Consider the following 18,231-nt stretch of genomic DNA (forward strand, 5'->3'; position numbering starts at 1 on the left):
AACTAAGAACAGGAACAACCATCCCACTGACCATGCCTTAAAGTAAAAAAGGCGAAAAACATCCGGGAAAATAAAACAAAGTACAGCGAAAAAAGGCGTTTTTATTTCCAAACAAGCAACAATCAAATTTATACCATAGAGTACAAGCTGGTTTGGTTTGTCAGTTCAGTTTGAGGGCACTAACTATTTGAGTCCCAACAATATGATAAATATAATTATAAATTTTCTCACAAAATTTACCCCCTCAAGTGCACTGTACGCCTCCGTACCCCCCCTCCGTACCTACCCCCCGCTCCGTACCTTCCCCCTTCCGCACCTGCCCCCCTCCGTATCTCGCCGACCCACTCCCCAACTCCCCCCTCCATACCTGCCCTGTACCTACCCCTCGCTTAGTACCTCCTCCCCCCTCCAAACTTCATCCCTACCTCATCCCCCCAACTGTACCTCCAACCCCCTCTGTACTCCAACCCCCATACCTCGATCCCCATCTGTACCGGATCCCCCCAGTACCTTATCCCCTCCAGTACAGGTTTCCCTCTCCCACCCCGTCTGCTGTCTAGTCTGCACCGCCCCGTCTGCACAGCCCCTCCTACCCCTTGCACCTTGCACCACCCCTCCATACCTCCGTCCCCCCTCCGCCACCACTCCGTCAGACCTGCGCCCTCCCCCATGCCGTCCCTTTGCGCCCCTCATGCCGCATCCTGCTCCCCCCACATCTTCCCTTGTTCACGCCCCCCTTGCTCCCCCCACATCTCCCCTTGTTCACGCCCCCCTTGCTCCTCCCACATCTCCCATCGTTCACGCCCCCCTTGCTCCTCCCACATCTCCCATCGTTCACGGCCCCCTTGCTCCTCGCACATCTCCCATCGTTCACGGCCCCCTTGCTCCTCCCACATCTCCCATCGTTCACGGCCCCCTTGCTCCTCCCACATCTCCCATCGTTCACGGCCCCCTTGCTCCTCCCACATCTCCCATCGTTCACGGCCCCCTTGCTCCTCCCACATCTCCCATCGTTCACGGCCCCCTTGCTCCTCCCACATCTCCCATCGTTCACGCTCCTCTTGCTCCTCCTACATCTCCCATCGTTCACGCCCCCCTTGCTCCTCCTACATCTCCCATCGTTCACGTCCCCCTTGCTCCTCCTACATCTCCCATCGTTCACGTCCCCCTTGCTCCTCACACATCTCCCATCGTTCACGCCCCCTTGCTCCCCCCACATCTCCCCTCGTTCACGCCCCCCTCGCTCCCCCCACATCTCCCCTCGTTCACGCCCCCCTCGCTCCCCCCACATCTCCCCTCGTTCACGCCCCCCTCGCTCCCCCCACATCTCCCCTTGCTCCCACGCCCCCCTCGCTCCCCCAACATCTCCCCATGCCCCCTCTCACCCCACAAGTCTCCCATCACTTCCACCCACAAGCCCCCATCACCCCCACAAGCCCCCATCACCCCCGCAAGCCCCCATCACCCCCGCAAGCCCCCATCACCCCCGCAAGCCCCCATCACCCCCGCAAGCCCCCATCACCCCCGCAAGCCCCCCGCATGCCCCCGTCATTCCCCGCATCACCCCCCCCCCCCCCATCACCCCTCGCTCATTCCCCCATCACCCCTCGCCCATTCCCCCATCACCCCTCGCCCATGCCCCCCAGAAAGGGGTTCAATATTCAGGAGCATACTTTTTAAAAAAGTTGGCAGCAACCATTAAAAACTTAGTTTCATGTAAAGCACATTTTAAACAGAGTTTGAAACACTTTTTGGTAGGCAGCTCCTCCTACTCTATAGATGAATATCTCAACAACAACTCTTAGACCAACTTAAGTAAAAATGTCTGTTGGATATCAGTTTTGCAGGGTGTATACGACCCGGGACAACCGGGAATTCCGGGAAAAACCCGGGAATTTTTTCATCCGGGAGAAAACCGGGAAAAACCCGGGAATTTTTCGGAATTCCGGGAATTTTTCATTGTTTTAGCTTTCGGTTACATTTTTGTAGTTTTGACTGCAGAATTGATTCTCTAGCAAAGAATGTTATTGTATCCTGCTACTGGAGAATGATACTGCAGCAATAAAATATAAACGAGAGGGAAAAAATAAAACTGTAGTGGCAAAGGAAATGTGCATTTTACGACAACAAAACACCGTGCACGCACAAGCGTCTACAGATAGCAAAAATATGTTAAAGGCTGTAGGGCGCAGACTGTAATTCTTCGTAACAATAAACTGCTTGCTATGAGCATGACGTCACAACTGTTCACATTAGGTTGGTTCGTTTGACCAGTTGCCAGCGGTCTGTTGCGCATGCGCATTTGACTCGCGTATAAGCAGTACCTTCTCTCGCTTCCCGCTTCTTGAAGTTTGGCTGTTAGCTGCATCGGTAGTAGCAGCAAGCAGCCATATGCAAACGAGAAAAATTTTTCTCGCACGGCCTAGCTGCCAGAATCGCGCTTGCACAGAGTTGTCTGAGTTGTAGTGGGGAGGGGGTTAGTCTCCACGTGACCCGTGTTTACGTTAAGTGATTTCGCTGCTTCTCTTCGTGTACAGCTCCCACGTCAAATGAAAACAAAACGGATTTCTGTGGCCGGGAGCTATCAAGTGAATTAAAATGCATTCACATAATTACAGAGGGCAAAAATATATTATTAATTTCAGTTTCTGATTTTATTTTCTTTCCAAGTTAGTAGCAGTCAAGCATTAATCGCCTTGCAGAAGAATGAAGTTATTTTTGCAAGTTTGCTAAAGAAATTCCGCTGAGGCAATCATTTTGTTTGAAACAAAGTGTTTCATTTAACAATTTTGGGTACTTCCAACTGTTCGGTGAATTTCAAGTACACGTTATCATCTTCTGCCATGTATGGCATTATGCCATAATAAAGAACCAAACATGAGATCGTAGAGTACTGGTACTCCAAGAAAATTTACATCCCAAAAACCACACTGAAAAGCTTAATATCAGATGGGACCTACTTCATTGTGAATCTGGAAAAAACCAATGTGCACTTCAAGCCGAATTATGCATTTTAGTATCATTCACGAAATTTTGATGCCTTTTGGAGTATCCTCTGATGCCCTGTTTCTTTTATGGTGTAGTGTAAGCTCTCTTAGTGCTTTATACACACGAACATGCGGGCTTCCTACACCACTGCAGTTGCAAACGCACAATAATTCGTTTTTGGCGCTCTCTGGCAACTGGTAAATCGAACCTGTAACTAACAGTATTGCGAACGGTGGTTAGAAAAGCGTTACTTTCAAAGTAAATTTCTTTTTACGCAAGATGATTTATGTTACGTGTGTGAAAGTGGGATGGATATCTAAATCACAGAGCGTTCGAAACTGAACAGTTTGAGGACCAGCCACTTCAAGAATTTCGAGCCGAGGCATTTATGTCACAATTTTAAATTTACTGGCACATTTGTGTGATGTATCTTAAAGTATATCACACCAAAAAAAGACCAATATTACACGTGAAAGCTTAGCTTTTCTTGTAGATATACGGTACTGTGTACATTAATGTAAACCATTAACTTTTCCTCTTGTGTGTTCGCGCTATGTAACCAGTAATCTTGCTAGTGGCTGACTATAACACGTGTCCTATGCTCTGAATAGCTGCTGTCATCGGCTGGCGAGATCTCGTGGCTTGAGATATGACTCGCTTACAAAAGGACATCACAACCTCGATTGCAACGCTCCGGAAACTAACAAGCTGTGTTTGGTGCAATTCGAATTTATACTTTCGTAATACGAAAATATGCAGCGTATATGTTGCTGCAAATCAAAGGTCTTTCCAAAACTTCTCTGCTCCGGCTTTTCTTTTTTTTCCGGGAAGTTCTACGCGATTATATAAAACGTTAACCATTCAAAGGATTGATAAGTTTTACAGTTCCGAGGGAACTTTTACTGTGCTAAGTGACAGTAGGTCGCCCGGCAAAAAGCATATTTTTTAAACGGGATATCCGGGAGAAATCCGGAAATAATCCGGGAATTTTTTTTCCTTGTCCCTGTATACACCCTGTTTTGACAGCCCTTGGTCACAACAGTTAAGATTAGGTATTTTGTGTATGATAAATTTATTGAAAGTGCAGAACTGTGTTTCATTCTGATGATGTATTACTTCTGTAAATATTAGCAGTTCCAGTTTACGGTAATGTATTCACATATCTTTACTATCTCCTGATCAATGATCAGGGAAGTGTGTATTATATTCAGATGTTTTAAGTTTTTTTCTGCTATACTTTCTGATGTTCCACAACCATGTGAATCATCTCACTTTTGGATCTATAGAATTGAAACTGAATCTAATCTAATCTAATCTGTTTGATGTCTTCCAGGACCTAGGCACCGGCAAAGGTTTCTTTGTGAAGTCCGTGTTGAGGGATTTGATTATGTTGGTGCTGGAAACTCAACAAACAAGAAAGATGCACAAGTTAACGCTGCAAGAGACTTTGTACAGTACTTAGTACGTCAAGGAATTGTAAATGCAAAGGATGTACCTGCAGATGTAAGTATGAGAGCTCACAATGATATTCTTATAAAGAAATAGTGAAACAGAGATCAGAGTTTAACAACAACTTTTAAGAACAAGCATATGCATGCCATTCAGGAGGTGGTAAGAATGAAACTAGAGAAGCATTGGTGCAGTGTCTTATTATAATGTGTGTAAACACCACGATTCCTCCAAAACTAAAGTAGCATTAGATAATACCTGGCAAAAGAAATTGAAGACATGGTGTGTTTACACTCTCGAAACAGGGAAGGGAACTAGTAATAGCATATGAGCCCACATTTTTACAAGTGGAACAGTTTCGCATGCACATATTTACATGCCAGTGCTGTAAATAACTAATTGTAGATGGATACTTTAGTTTTACAATTCTCACAGTATTACTTTGTCAGCATTTGCTGTGCATTAAGTGGGAATCCACATTTTGTCTGAATAATCCACTGACAATTTTAAATCTTATGCTTAATTTTTGATACAAATCTGATGTAGTTTGCCTTCTTTAAAACTGATTCCTCGTTCATACATGAAAAACTGTGTATTCTGGCACCTTTAAATAATTTTTTCTTACGATGGGGGGAAAACAACTTGATTCTGGGGATTAGAGGAAGAACTTATTGGTGGTTAGTTTAAAGTGTTGGCTTGTTGGCTATCTCTCAGTAAAACCATTTACTGTGGTGGACCTTCATACAGGGGACATTCTCGAAAAGCAGACACAATGATTTATTGACCATCCGTTAAAATGGTATTGATCTTTGGAAAGATGAGATAGCCATGAAAGCACGGTATTAGACTGGCACGCTGGGGGTGTTGGTTTCGGCACAAATCGTGTGGCAATGTTTACTTCTGTCAGTTGTGAAGTTATAAGGGCATTTGATGAAATAAACAAAATTTTGGACAGCAGTAGTTCCCTCAGCGGGTTTTATAATTGAGCAAGTGTATAGAGTTCAAATTAGGATTCATCACAGTGAAGTTATTTTTTATTAATTGAAATAGTACTAAGATTCTGGTTTCAGTTGGTCGTATATTTTATGTTTGAGGTATTCCAGGAGCTTATTGTGACAACGCAAAGTTTCTATTCGACATGCTTGCATTATCACCAGTACTTACTTAGTCTGCAATGCCTTATGCTTTGTCATGGAGACCCTTGTGAAATTCTGTGGTTTGGGCTTCCCAACAATAATCAACATGTCTTTGATGTATGTCCCAAGACATGAGACAGTCTGCATAGAGACTGTACAGAATCACCAGATTGTAAAATCTAGTGTAATACTATAAATGAGTTCTCCTGTTGATAGTAAATCCAGTCAGTGTTTGACATTTGGCCTTTCATGTTGTAGTCAATTTTATTCTATGGAGTCTGTTCAAAAAATTCTGGAATATCCGTAATTTTGCGCCAGTAGTGTGTTGGAGGGAAATATGGTTAGCATCCCTGCACATGCCTGTGTTTAATGTGTTAGTGCTGGAAATTTCATTGTTGTATGTCTGTTAGTTATTGTTCAGTGCTGTGCTGTATTGAGTAGAATGTTGTGTTGCACTGTTTGTGAATTTAGAGTTGGCAGAGTTAGAGGAGCAGTGCGTCTGCATTATGTTTTGTGTAAAACTCAATAAAACCTTTACAGGGACACACCAAATGATGCAGAAAGCCTACAGTGATGAGTGCTTAAGCTGTACTCTGTATTAAAATGGCTGGACATAAGTTACAGATGCTCCTCATTCAGGACACCCTTTAGACGTCTACCGATGATGCTTATTCAGGAATGTCAACAAAATAGAGGATTTTACTGTCAGAGAGATTGCAGAAGAATGTAACATTTCAGTTGGATCTTGTCATGAAATCCGGATACAGCATCTAAGAATGCATTGTGTTGCTGCCAATTTCGTCCCATGGTTCATGAGTCAAGGCCCTGTTGGTGTGTGACTAATGCACACAAAACAAAATCACTGTGCTGCTTCATCCTCTAAACTCTTCAGACTTTTTTTTTTATTTCTAAAGTTGGACAGCATGAAGATTTGCAACCATAGACGAGATAAAAGAGAATTTTCATACAGTACTTAGCATAATCCAGCAAGAGGTGTACCAAGACTGCTTACGGAAGTGGAAATGGCATTGGGAGTGGGATATCATTTGTGGAGGAGATAATTTTGAAGTAGACTATGCACAGTAAGTAAAAGGTGAGGATAGAAAAAATTTATAGACAGTCCCGGAATTTTTTTAACAGACTTCATATGAAGATTATCTGGTATTTGCGGAGCTCTTGTCCGACTCAAGCTGCAGTCAGACTTCAGGAAATTTTAAACGAAGATGAGACTCGTACAGTGTTAAAAAGCATTGGTGTATATGATCAAAAAGAAGGCAGAAGACAGTTGAATGTAGAGAAGAGTCTGGTTTGTGGCAGCAGAATTAACATATGAAAAAAATTACAGAACATTAATGACATCTGTTTTTTTTTAAATTAATTGAAAATGAAGTGCCACTCTGGCAAGGCGTCCTCCATGCAATGTTCATGGTACAAGAACAGTTTAGGTTTCTAGTGTTTCTGTGACAGCTGGCACTCTAAAAATTACAAGTTACGATATAATAAATAATTAGTCACCTGCTGCTAATTCAATGTGAAATAAATTGTATTTTATTTCTGTGTCAGTTATTTCGTAACCAATATTATGAAAGTGATTATTAGCTGTTACCAAAAGTGAAAATAGAGCAAGAATAAAGATAAGGAATAAAAACAAAATTTTCCTTAGACAGTGTGATTTTACGTCCCTGATAATCCTTGTGTTTGGAGTTTGGGGTCGGGGGGGGGGGGGGGGGGGGGCGCAGCGCGCATGCCCTTGTTGTGTAGGCTCAGCAAATTGTTGAGAGCACATGTAGTACTACGCCACAATGTCTTGCTGCACACAAAAGTTCAATAATATTTATTTAAAGCACTGAAATGCAGTAAATAAAATTTACAACCAGTGGTTTATTTTGCCAAATATTTACATTCATAAATGATGGCTTTTACAAAACATAAGTTGCTCTGCACTGGTATGTCCTAATACTGACTATGTCCTGCGATTCACTGCTAAAGCCATGCTCCACAACTCGGTTGCAAATTATAAATGTAGTAGAATCAATACATACGGGGGGTTTTGATAAGCGTGGTGAAAAGTAAGAAAAAAAAATGTTTGTTTCATAAAGAACTCACCATACTTCTTGACATAGTGTTTAAGGGATGTACGCCTAATCCAGTGATCCTCCGTCTTTTTCATCCCATCTGATAAATAGTTTCTGTTAAACTCGCAAAATACTCATTGGCTGCTACTATCACTTCTTCATTTAATGCAAATTTCTTCCCAGGAAGCCAAAGTTTCAAGGTTGGGAACATGAAGTAGTCACTTGGGGGCTGAGTGTGTTCAGTTCAGTGGGTGAGGAACCAGTTCATGCACTTTTCACCATTGTTATTGCCGATGTATGGGGTGGTGCATTATCCTGGTGAAAAGTACTTTTTTGTGTGCAACCTTGGTCCTTTTCTTCCCCTCCAGCCAGTGCAAGTTTCAAATGATCCAGCAGTGTAGCTTAATAGGGTCCAATAATTGTTCTATCTTTCTCCAAGGAATTTGTAAGGATTGTTCTTTGGGACTCCCAAGAAACAGTGGCCATCACCTTACCAGCTGACAAAATGGGATTTGCATTCTTCAGTAAACGTTCATCGGCCTTTGTCCGTTGTTTTGATTGTCGTTTTGAGTCTGGTGTGTAATGATGGATCCAGGTTTTACCAACAGTCACAAATTGGCTAGAAAAGTCCTGTGGATCGCAAGTAAACATTGCTGACCATAGTGTTGAAATGTTGTCCTGGATGAGCGTCTGGTTTACTGTGAGCAAACACGGCAGCCACATAACGTACACAGCTTCTTTGTAGCCAATTGTCTGTGCAGGGTATTATGCACTTGGATTAGTTAAGATGCCTACTTTCTTAATAATCAGACAAAGTTTTATTCGATGGTGTTGCATTACCATATCATAGATTTTGTGAATGGTTTCCTATGTGGTGACCGCAATTGGATGGCCAGTATGGGCTTAGTCTTCAGTCCTTGTCTGACCTCATTTAAGTTCATTAACCCAAAAGTAAATGGTGCAGAGTTGCACAAACTTCATCCAATTTCCAATTAAAATGTTCAATAACAGCACGAAACTCTGTTTCCTCCATTTTCACTTGCAGTCGACCCACTGACCAACTCGTATGGTTGTCAATGAACTGTATGCTGTACATTGTTGAAATTCTTTATACTATCCTAGTATTAATCAAGCTTGCAGAACAGAAGGCGCAACAAAAATCCTCCATTCTTTCTTAACACAATTACTGAGCCATCCTCGTGACTAAAAAGTCCACCTCATGAAACATAGTGACACAGTTCCTTCACCAATGAAGTTACGTTAGTGACAGACCTAGGTTCGGAACCTTTAATTGCATCACCATTCAGTCTGTTCTCCAATTCCCATGCTCAGTGTCATGTGCTCCCGATGTCAGAGTTTATTTGCTAGCCTTGAAGTCATGTTCTATGTGACAATCTGTGCATTTTTTGCAAAGTTAATATTTCCTTGCATTGTTATAATAACATAGAAATTGCTGCCTAGTAACACATTTATTTTTCTCATCAATGGCATATTTATTGTGTGCACTTAGCTGCTTTTCAGTTCTACTCGTCTCAGCACCATGTCTCTCCTACTGTAATTCGGGGAACATCAACTTACTTAGGTTTAACATTTTGCTTGCATGTTCCACTTGAATTCACATTTGCATTGTCATTGTTTTCTCCTTATAGTTGCCAATAAATTTATGTTCATTATCAGCAGGAGATGGGACTTGGATAAACTGACTAAACCAGACGTTGTACAGAGCTTTGAGGAGAGCATTAGGAAACACTTGACAGGAATAGGGGAAAGAAGTACAGTAGAAGAAGAATGGGTAGCTCTGAGGGATGAAGTAGTGAAGGCAGCAGAGGATTAACTAGGTAAAAAGACGAGGGCTAGTAGAAATCATTGGGTAACAGAAGAAATATTGAATTTAATTGATGAAAGGAGACAATATAAAAATGCAGTAAACGAAGGAGACAAAAAGGAATACAAATGCCTCAAAAATGAGATCGACAGGAAGTGCAAAATGGCTAAATCGGGATGTCTAGAGGACACATGTAAGGATGTAGAGGCTTATCTCACTAGGGGTAGGATAGATACTGCCTACAGAAAAATTAAAGAGACCTTTGGAGAAAAGAGAACCACTTGCATGAATATCAAGAGCTCAGATGGAAACCCAGTTAAGCAAAGAAGGGAAAGCAGAAAGGTGGAAGGAGTATATAGAGGGTCTATACAAGGGCGACGTACATGAGGACAATATTATGGAAATGGAAGAGGATGTAGATGAAGATGAAATGGGAGATTCGATACCGCATGAAGAGTTTGTCAGAGCACTGTAAGACCTGAGTCGAAACAAGGCCCCCAGAGTAGACAACATTCCATTGGAACTACTGACGGCCTGGGGAGAGCCAGTCCTGACAAAACTCTACCATCTGGTGAGCAAGATGTATGCGACAGGCGAAATACCCTCAGACTTCAAGAAGAATATAATAATTCCAATCCCAAAGAAGGCAGGTGTTGACTGTTACCCAACTATCAGTTTAATAAGTCACAGCTGCAAAATACTAATGCGAATTCTTTACAGACGAATGGAAAAACTGGTAGAAGCCGACCTCGGGGAAGATCAGTTTGGATTCCGTATAAATATTGGAACACGAGAGACAATACTGACCCTACGACTTATCTTAGAAGAAAGATTAAGGAAAGGCAAACCTACGTTTCTAGCATTTGTAGCCTTAGAGAAAGCTTTTGACAATGTTGAACTCTCTTTCAAATTCTAAAGGTGGCAGGGGTAAAATACAGGGAGCAAAAGGCAATTTACAATTTGTACAGAAACCAGATGTCAGTCATGAGTCGAGGGGCATGAAAGGGAAGCAGTGGTTGTGAAGGGAGTGCTACAGGTTTGTAGCCTGTCCCCGATGTTATTCAGTCTGTATATTCAGCAAGCGGTAAAGGAAACAAAAGAAAAATTCGGCGTAGGTATTAAAATGCATGGAGAAGAAATAAAAACTTTGAGGTTCGCCGATGACGTAATTCTGTGAGAGACAGCAAAGGATTTGGAAGAGCAGTTGAACGGAATGTACAGTGTCTTGAAAGGAGGATATAAGATGAACATCAACAAAAGCAAAATGAGGATAATGGAATGTAGTCGAATTAAGTCGGGTGATGCTGAGGGAATTCGATTAGGAAATGAGACACTTTAAAGTTGTTAAGGAGTTTTGCTATTTGCGGAGCAAAATAACTGATGATGGTCGAAGTAGAGAAGATATAAAATGTAGACTGGCAATGGCAAGGAAAGCGTTTCTGAAGAAGAGAATTTGTTAACATCGATTATAGATTTAAGTGTTAGGAAGTCGTTTCTGAAAGTATTTGTATGGAGTGTAGCCATGTATGGAAGTGAAATCTGGATGATAAATAGTTTGGACAAGAAGAGAATAGAAGCTTTTGAAATGTGGTGCTACAGAAGAATGCTGAAGATTAGATGGGTAGATCACATAACTAATGAGGAGGTACTGAATAGAATTGGGGAGAAGAGAAGTTTGTGGCAAAACTTGACTAGAAGAAGGGACCAGTTGGTAGGACATGTTCTGAGGCATCAAGGGATCACAAATTTAGCATTGGAGGGCAGCGTGGAGGGTAAAAATCGTACAGGGAGACCAAGAGAGGAGTACACTAAGCAGATTCAGAAGGATGTAGGTTGTAGTACATACTGGGAGTTGAAGAAGCTTGCACAGGATACGGTAGCTTGGAGAGCTGCATCAAACCAGTCTCAGGACTGAAGACCACAACAACAACAACAACAACAACAACAGGCTACTGCAATTGCCGATGAAGATATCTTCCCATGATCACTTTTCATACTTACAGTGTCACACACATAACAGTGCACATGATTTTGAACTGGAATGAGGCTGTTGAGCAACTGGATAAGTATCCACTACAGCTGAATATTCAGTTTGCTTTATTGAGTAATGCAGGATGTTCATAAATTGCCTTTACATACAGTTTTAGGTTTAAATAACTTTAAGACTATACTAGGCAGTAACTGGTTGTCAACATGAGACAACTTAACTCGTAGTTTTTTTCTATCATTCATATGTCAGTGCATGCACTCCAAGTGACATGGACAAAATCTTGTTGGTATTAGATTTTTGTCTGTGTGTGACCTTGGAATTGCGTGGCAAAAAATGTGCAAATGCATTGCAAGTATACATAATGTCATTTATGTTTGTAACTCTGTTTTGATTCATCTGATACTTCACCCCATAGTGACTAGTCTAGTGGCAGCCAACAAATCAGACATCTTGTCTGAAAACTTTTCAGAAATTGATTATTAGAGACCATTGGTGTGGTCCCCATTCAGTCTGAATATGATGTCAGGTTGCTCGTTTTAGTTATGACACAGCAAACTCTTGTAAGGTAGACCTGCTGTAAAAGAATGGACCAGTGATACTGTACAAAAGTCTAACAACGCAAGGATCTTTGGACTATTTTTCCATGTAATGAGTAACATGAGAACACACTGGTCCGCATATGTAGACTTCGAGGGCTGAGTTTCCTGGTTTCCTGGATACTCGGAAAGTTGACTCATCGGAGAAACTTATCTTCCCAAAAAGTCATTGTTCGTATTAATTGTGGCTAGCACACTTTTTGCATTGAGTCTTACCTGTTGGATTTAGTGCACGCTGCAGCTGCAACTTGTAGAAATAAAAATGTGTGACTTTGTGCACTTTTCCTTATCACATTTATAATACTGTGGCTGCCATATACACTGATTTTGATAAGCTGCACTCAAATCTCGCCTGCATCTTGTCCACATTGGCATCCGAAACATGTTCATATGTGATCGGAGGCTTTCCTGGCATATACAGTGGCGGTCAAAATAATAGAGCCACCTGGCAAAGGTTTGGAAGAAAGTGCACATTTATTACTAGACATGTTTGAACTATGATGGAAACCATTACAACCGAGTCACATTGTACTATAGTCAGTTATATCGATAACACAACACAAAATAATCAGTAATAATCAATCATATTCAAAAGAATACCAGACCACAGGGTCAAAAAAATAGAGCCAATTGAAACAAATATATTGTACTTGATCTCAGTCTTATGAAACGTACAGGAACAGTCTTTTTTGCATAGGACTGCATTAGTACTTCGTGGGGTAACCCTTATTTTTGAGGATTGCCCTGCACCTCTTACCCATAGAGTCTACTAAACGCCTGCATTCGTCACTACTGATCGCATACCAGGCTCTCTGGATTTCTTCCCACAGTTTTTCTGAAGATGTAGCTTTTGAGCGGTCGATTCTCTTGTCTAAGATCTCCCATAAGTTCTCAATGGGTGATGCGTCAGGGGACTGAGGTGGCCACTCTAATACTTCGATATTGTGCTCTTGAACAAACTGCCTTATGATCCTTGCAGTATGCTTTGGATCGTTATCGTGCTGAAATTTCCATTTCAGCGGCATTTCCTCTTCAGCATAAGGCAGCATCACATTTGCCAAGATGTCTTTGTACATTTCTGCGTTCATTATGCCGTTGATACGGTGTATTGGACCAATGCCGTACCACGAAAAACATCCCCATACCATAACACTTCCGCCACCGTATTTCACAGTTTTTAAAGTGTACTTGGGATTAAATTCCTGGTTTGGTGGGCGGCGCACATACTTTTCCGTCTGAGGCAAACCTATTAAACTTGGATTCATCAGACCAAAGGATGTTCCTCCACCAAGTATTAGGTTTTTGTTCATTTCTCCGGGCAAAGGCTAACCTTTTCCGAACATTAGCTTGTGAAACATGTGGCTTCTTTCTTGCAATGCGCCCATTCAATTTTGCAGATCTCAGTCGTCTTTGAATCGTTGAGGTTGATGGTTGAACATCATGTTCGTCGCTAAACAAAATGGCTTTCAGTCGTGGTGTTGACAAAAATGGGTCTTTCTTCACTTCCCTAGTGATGAGTCAGTCTACGCGAGGAGTAGTTACACGAGGTCGCCCCCTGTTCTCCACCTGCGGCTTTGTTTGTTTTGACCGTCTCATGGCGTTCTGGACTCGTTTTCGCGAAACGTGCAAGACATTGGCTATTTTATTCATGGACATCCCACTTTTGAACATCCGGAACATTACTATACGCTCATCTTCACTGGTATGCTTTGCTCTGCCCATCTAGACGAATGTAAACAAAACCACACGTCAATTTACGTACAAAACAACTGCATAAAAATCAATTTAAAGGCACATGTGTAAAGCAGCTCTATTATTTTGACCCATAAGATTCTTACCTTTATGCCTCTTGTCACACGTCTAGCTCAAACGCTTCCTTTCGGACGACTAAAGATAGCAGCAACGTCTTCCCTGATGTTGTCTACAACGGACTGACAACACGGCACTCGTGGCGATTTCGCGTACTAATAGATATCCTAGTTCTTAATCTCGTCAATAGAGGTGGCTCTATTATTTCGACCGCCACTGTATATTGTTTCCAGGGCTCTCGGTTGTCCAGCCAGATGCGATTGTTGAAGTCGCACGATATTTCGGCAAATCTAATGATGGCAGAAAGGTTATTCGTCGAAATATTGTGGGACTTGAACGATTGCATCTGACAGGCCACCCGATAGCCCTGGAAACATGTTCATGTTTGTTGTTCATGGAGAACACTACCTGTTTCCATAAATGTTGTGTGCTAAGCTTGAATAGTTGGCTGGGATTGGGGTCCCCATCCTTTCTCTGTCTGAATAATGTGAAGTGCTTAGGTATCAGAGACTTTAACACTGGACACTTGAGCTTCCTCCTGTGGCATCCACCTTTTTAGTCAAATCCATGGTACCTCTAAAATAAAAATGTTCCCACATGTTGTAACCCAGTTAATTCCTTCCCCTCCCCTCTTTTTCCATTCCCCTCCCCTCTTTTTCCGTTCCCCTCCCCTCTTTTTCCCTTCCCCTCCCCTCTTTTTCATTCCCTTCCCCTCCCCTCTTTTTCATTCCCTTCCCCTCCCCTCTTTTTCATTCTCTTCCCCTCCCCTCTTTTTCATACTCTTCCCCTCCCCTCTTTTTCATTCTCTTTCCCTCCCATCTCTTACATTCCCTTCTCCCCTCTTTTTCATTTCCATCCCCTCCCCTCTTTAACATTTCCATCCCCTCCCCTCTTTAACATTCCCCACCCCTTTTTCACCTTCCCCTCCTGTCTTTGTGCTTCCCTTTTTTCTCTTTCCCTCTCTTTCTCTTTCTGTCCCCTCTCTTTCTCTTTCTGTCCCCTCTCTTTCTCTTTCTATCCCCTTTCTTTCTCTCCCCTCTTTCTCATTCTATCCCCTCTCTTTCCTACCCCTCTCTTGCTCTTTCCTTCCCCTCTCTTGCTCTTTCCTTCCCCTCTCTTGCTCTTTCCTTCCCCTCTCTTGCTCTTTCCTTCCCCTCTCTTGCTCTTTCCTTCCCCTCTCTTGCTCTTTCCTTCCCCTCTCTTGCTCTTTCCTTCCCCTCTCTTGCTCTTTCCTTCCCCTCTCTTGCTCTTTCCTTCCCCTCTCTTGCTCTTTCCTTCCCCTCTCTTTCTCTTTCCTTCCCCTCTCTTTCTCTTTCCTCCCCTCCCCTCTCTAACTTTTCCTTTGCCTCCCTTCTCCCCTCTTTCTCTTTCCTTTGCCTCACCTCTCTTCCCCTCACTGTGTTTCCTATCCTTCCCTTGCCTATCTTTTTCCTTTACCTCCCCTCCCCTTCCCCTCCTTTTCCTTTACCTCCCCTCCCATGCCACTCCTTTTCCTCCCCTCCCCTGCCACTCCTTTTCCTCCCCTCCCCTGCCCCTCCTTGTCCACCCCTCCCCTGCCCCTCCTTGACCTCCCCTCCCCTGCCCCTCCTTGTCCTTTACCTCCCCTCCCCTGCCCCTCCTTGTCCTTTACCTCCCCTCCCCTGCCCCTCCTTGTCCTTTACCTCCCCTCCCCTGCCCCTCCTTGTCCTTTACCTCCCCTCCCCTGCCCCTCCTTGTCCTTTACCTCCCCTCCCCTGCCCCTCCTTGTCCTTTACCTCCCCTCCCCTGCCCCTCCTTGTCCTTTACCTCCCCTCCCCTGCCCCTCCTTGTCCTTTACCTCCCTTCCCAGGCCCCTCTTTTTCCTCTACCTCATCTCCTCTGCCCCTCTTTTTCCTCTACTTCTCCTCCCCTGCCCCTCTTTTTCCTCTACTTCTCCTCCCCTGCCCCTCTTTTTCCTCTACTTCTCCTCCCCTGCCCCTCTTTTTCCTCTACTTCCCCTCCCCTGCCCCTCTTTTTTCTCTACCTAATCTCCCCTGCCCCTTTTTTTCCTCTACCGAATCTCCCCTGCCCCTCTTTTTCCTTTACCTCCCCTCCCCAGCCCGTCTTTTTCCTTTACCTCCCCTCCCCAGCCCGTCTTTTTCCTCTACTTCCCCTCCCCTGCCCCTCTTTTTCCTCTACTTCCCCTCCCCTGCCCCTCTTTTTCCTCTACTTCCCCTCCCCTGCCCCTCTTTTTCCTCTACTTCCCCTCCCCTACCCCTGTTTTTCCTCTACTTCCCCTCCCCTGCCCCTCTTTTTCCTCTACTTCCCCTCCCCTGCCCCTCTTTTTCCTCTACCTAATTCCCCTGCCCCTCTTTTTCCTTTACCTCCCCTCCCCAGCCCGTCATTTTCCTTTACCTCCCCTCCCCAGCCCGTCGTTTTCCTCTACCTCCCCTCCCCAGCCCGTCTTTTTCCTCTACTTCCCCTCCCCTGCCCCTCTTTTTCCTCTACTTCCCCTCTCCTGCCCCTCTTTTTCCTCTACTTCCCCTCTCCTGCCCCTCTTTTTCCTCTACTTCCCCTCCCCTGCCCCTCTTTTTCCTCTACTTCCCCTCCCCTGCCCCTCTTTTTCCTCTACTTCCCCTCCCCTGCCCCTCTTTTTCCTCTACTTCCCCTCCCCTGCCCCTCTTTTTCCTCTACTTCCCCTCCCCTGCCCCTCTTTTTCCTCTACTTCCCCTCCCCTGCCCCTCTTTTTCCTCTACTTTCCCTCCCCTGCCCCTCTTTTTCCTCTACTTTCCCTCCCCTGCCCCTCTTTTTCCTCTACTTTCCCTCCCCTGCCCCTCTTTTTCCTCTACTTTCCCTCCCCTGCCCCTCTTTTTCCTCTACTTTCTCTCCCCTGCCCCTCTTTTTCCTCTACTTCCCCTCCCCTGCCCCTCTTTTTCCTCTACTTCCCCTCCCCTGCCCCTCTTTTTCCTCTACTTCCCCTCCCCTGCCCCTCTTTTTCCTCTACTTCCCCTCCCCTGCCCCTCTTTTCATTCCCCTGCCCCACCCCTTTTTTCCTTATCATCATCTTTTTTCCTCCCCCTTTCTCCCTTTTGTGATTTAATGATATGTAAACTTCCACAATTGATAAAATGTTCAGATATATTATGTCGTGTTTGAATGGATTTTGCTTAAACCCCAACATTTCGTCCCCATCTGCAGAAAAGGATGAAATATTGAGTTTTAATGTGAAATCAATTTAATTGTGACATTTGTGATGGTGCAAGTTTCCATTTTATACGTAAACTTCCTGCGTTAATTCATTGCCTCAAGGACACCTCACTTTAGAACACAAAATGTTGGTATACTCATAGAATTGTTTATTTCTCTTGATCTCTGTGATAAACATGATTTATGTTTGTTGTGCAACATGCATGTCAGTTCACAATGCATGAGAAAATTAAGGAACCCAGAATACAGAAAATGACAAATATCTTACACCATAAGGCTGTCACTGACAAATGCTTAAATTCTAACAAAATCTAAATGTGTGGTTTTTTACTACATTCAGTTATATGCTAATATTTCCCCCTTATCACATTGCCAGATTACTTGGTTCTGAATATTACATACATAATGAAAATCAAGGTTTTTCATTTTTCTTAAAGTTAGATGGTTTAGAAAGTTCGTTGTAATTTCTGAATTCACATTTTAATATTTTCAGTAAGTAGAAACTTCACACAGTATTGATTACCGCAAAGTTAATTTGGTTGATAACATATAAACTACCAGAATCATCTTCAAAATTTATTTTGAATAGAAAATTAACGTATTCAAATATTAATGGGACACACTTTTATTGGTAAAGACGTTTCAGAATAATTCTTTTAATTTCACACACCAGAAATACCATCTCCTTTTTTATTACTCGTGTGTCTTATTTCAAACACTCAAAAATATAATGATGCTCTTCAATGAACTGTAAATTTCATCATTTGACTTTGTTTTCTAATAGCTTTGACAATTTATTGATCAACTTTAGGTTGGCCTTCCTGCAGCAGCTGCAGAGGTGAAGGATGACGCTGACGGACAGAAGCAGCCTGCTGGTCCAGTTCACCAAGTTTTCCAGCCAGGAATGGGCCCAAGTGAGTTTGGAGAGGCTTACAGGCCTTACAACAGGGAAGGTCCTTTCACTGTCATTGACAGGATAGCTGAGCAGAAAAAAGTTGAAGAGGTGAGTTCATTTTCTCCATTGTCATGAAATAATTTTCAAGTGTCACACATAATTTTATAAAAACCATTATTATTTTGACAAAAGTTTACAGCACACAGTTATTCTACACACATTGCAGTGAGTGATAATGTAATGATAGTTACTTAACAATGAGTGGTCACTGTTGTGTGTGGAGGATGAAAAGACAAAGGATTT

General features: G+C 43.1%; 1 protein-coding gene across 2 annotated transcripts in view; it reads left to right on the forward strand.

The window, feature by feature from the left end:
• Positions 1 to 18,231, forward strand: part of LOC126185629 (dosage compensation regulator) — a 220,825-nt gene that overhangs the window by 32,953 nt on the left and 169,641 nt on the right. For both annotated transcript variants that reach the window (XM_049928144.1, XM_049928143.1), the window contains 2 exons: positions 4,322 to 4,491; positions 17,845 to 18,036. In XM_049928144.1, the coding sequence (XP_049784101.1) occupies positions 4,322 to 4,491; positions 17,845 to 18,036 (362 nt within the window). The remainder of the gene's footprint in view (positions 1 to 4,321; positions 4,492 to 17,844; positions 18,037 to 18,231) is intronic.

This window comes from Schistocerca cancellata, chromosome 1 (assembly GCF_023864275.1).
Source record: "Schistocerca cancellata isolate TAMUIC-IGC-003103 chromosome 1, iqSchCanc2.1, whole genome shotgun sequence".
NCBI classification, from domain to species: domain Eukaryota; kingdom Metazoa; phylum Arthropoda; class Insecta; order Orthoptera; family Acrididae; genus Schistocerca; species Schistocerca cancellata.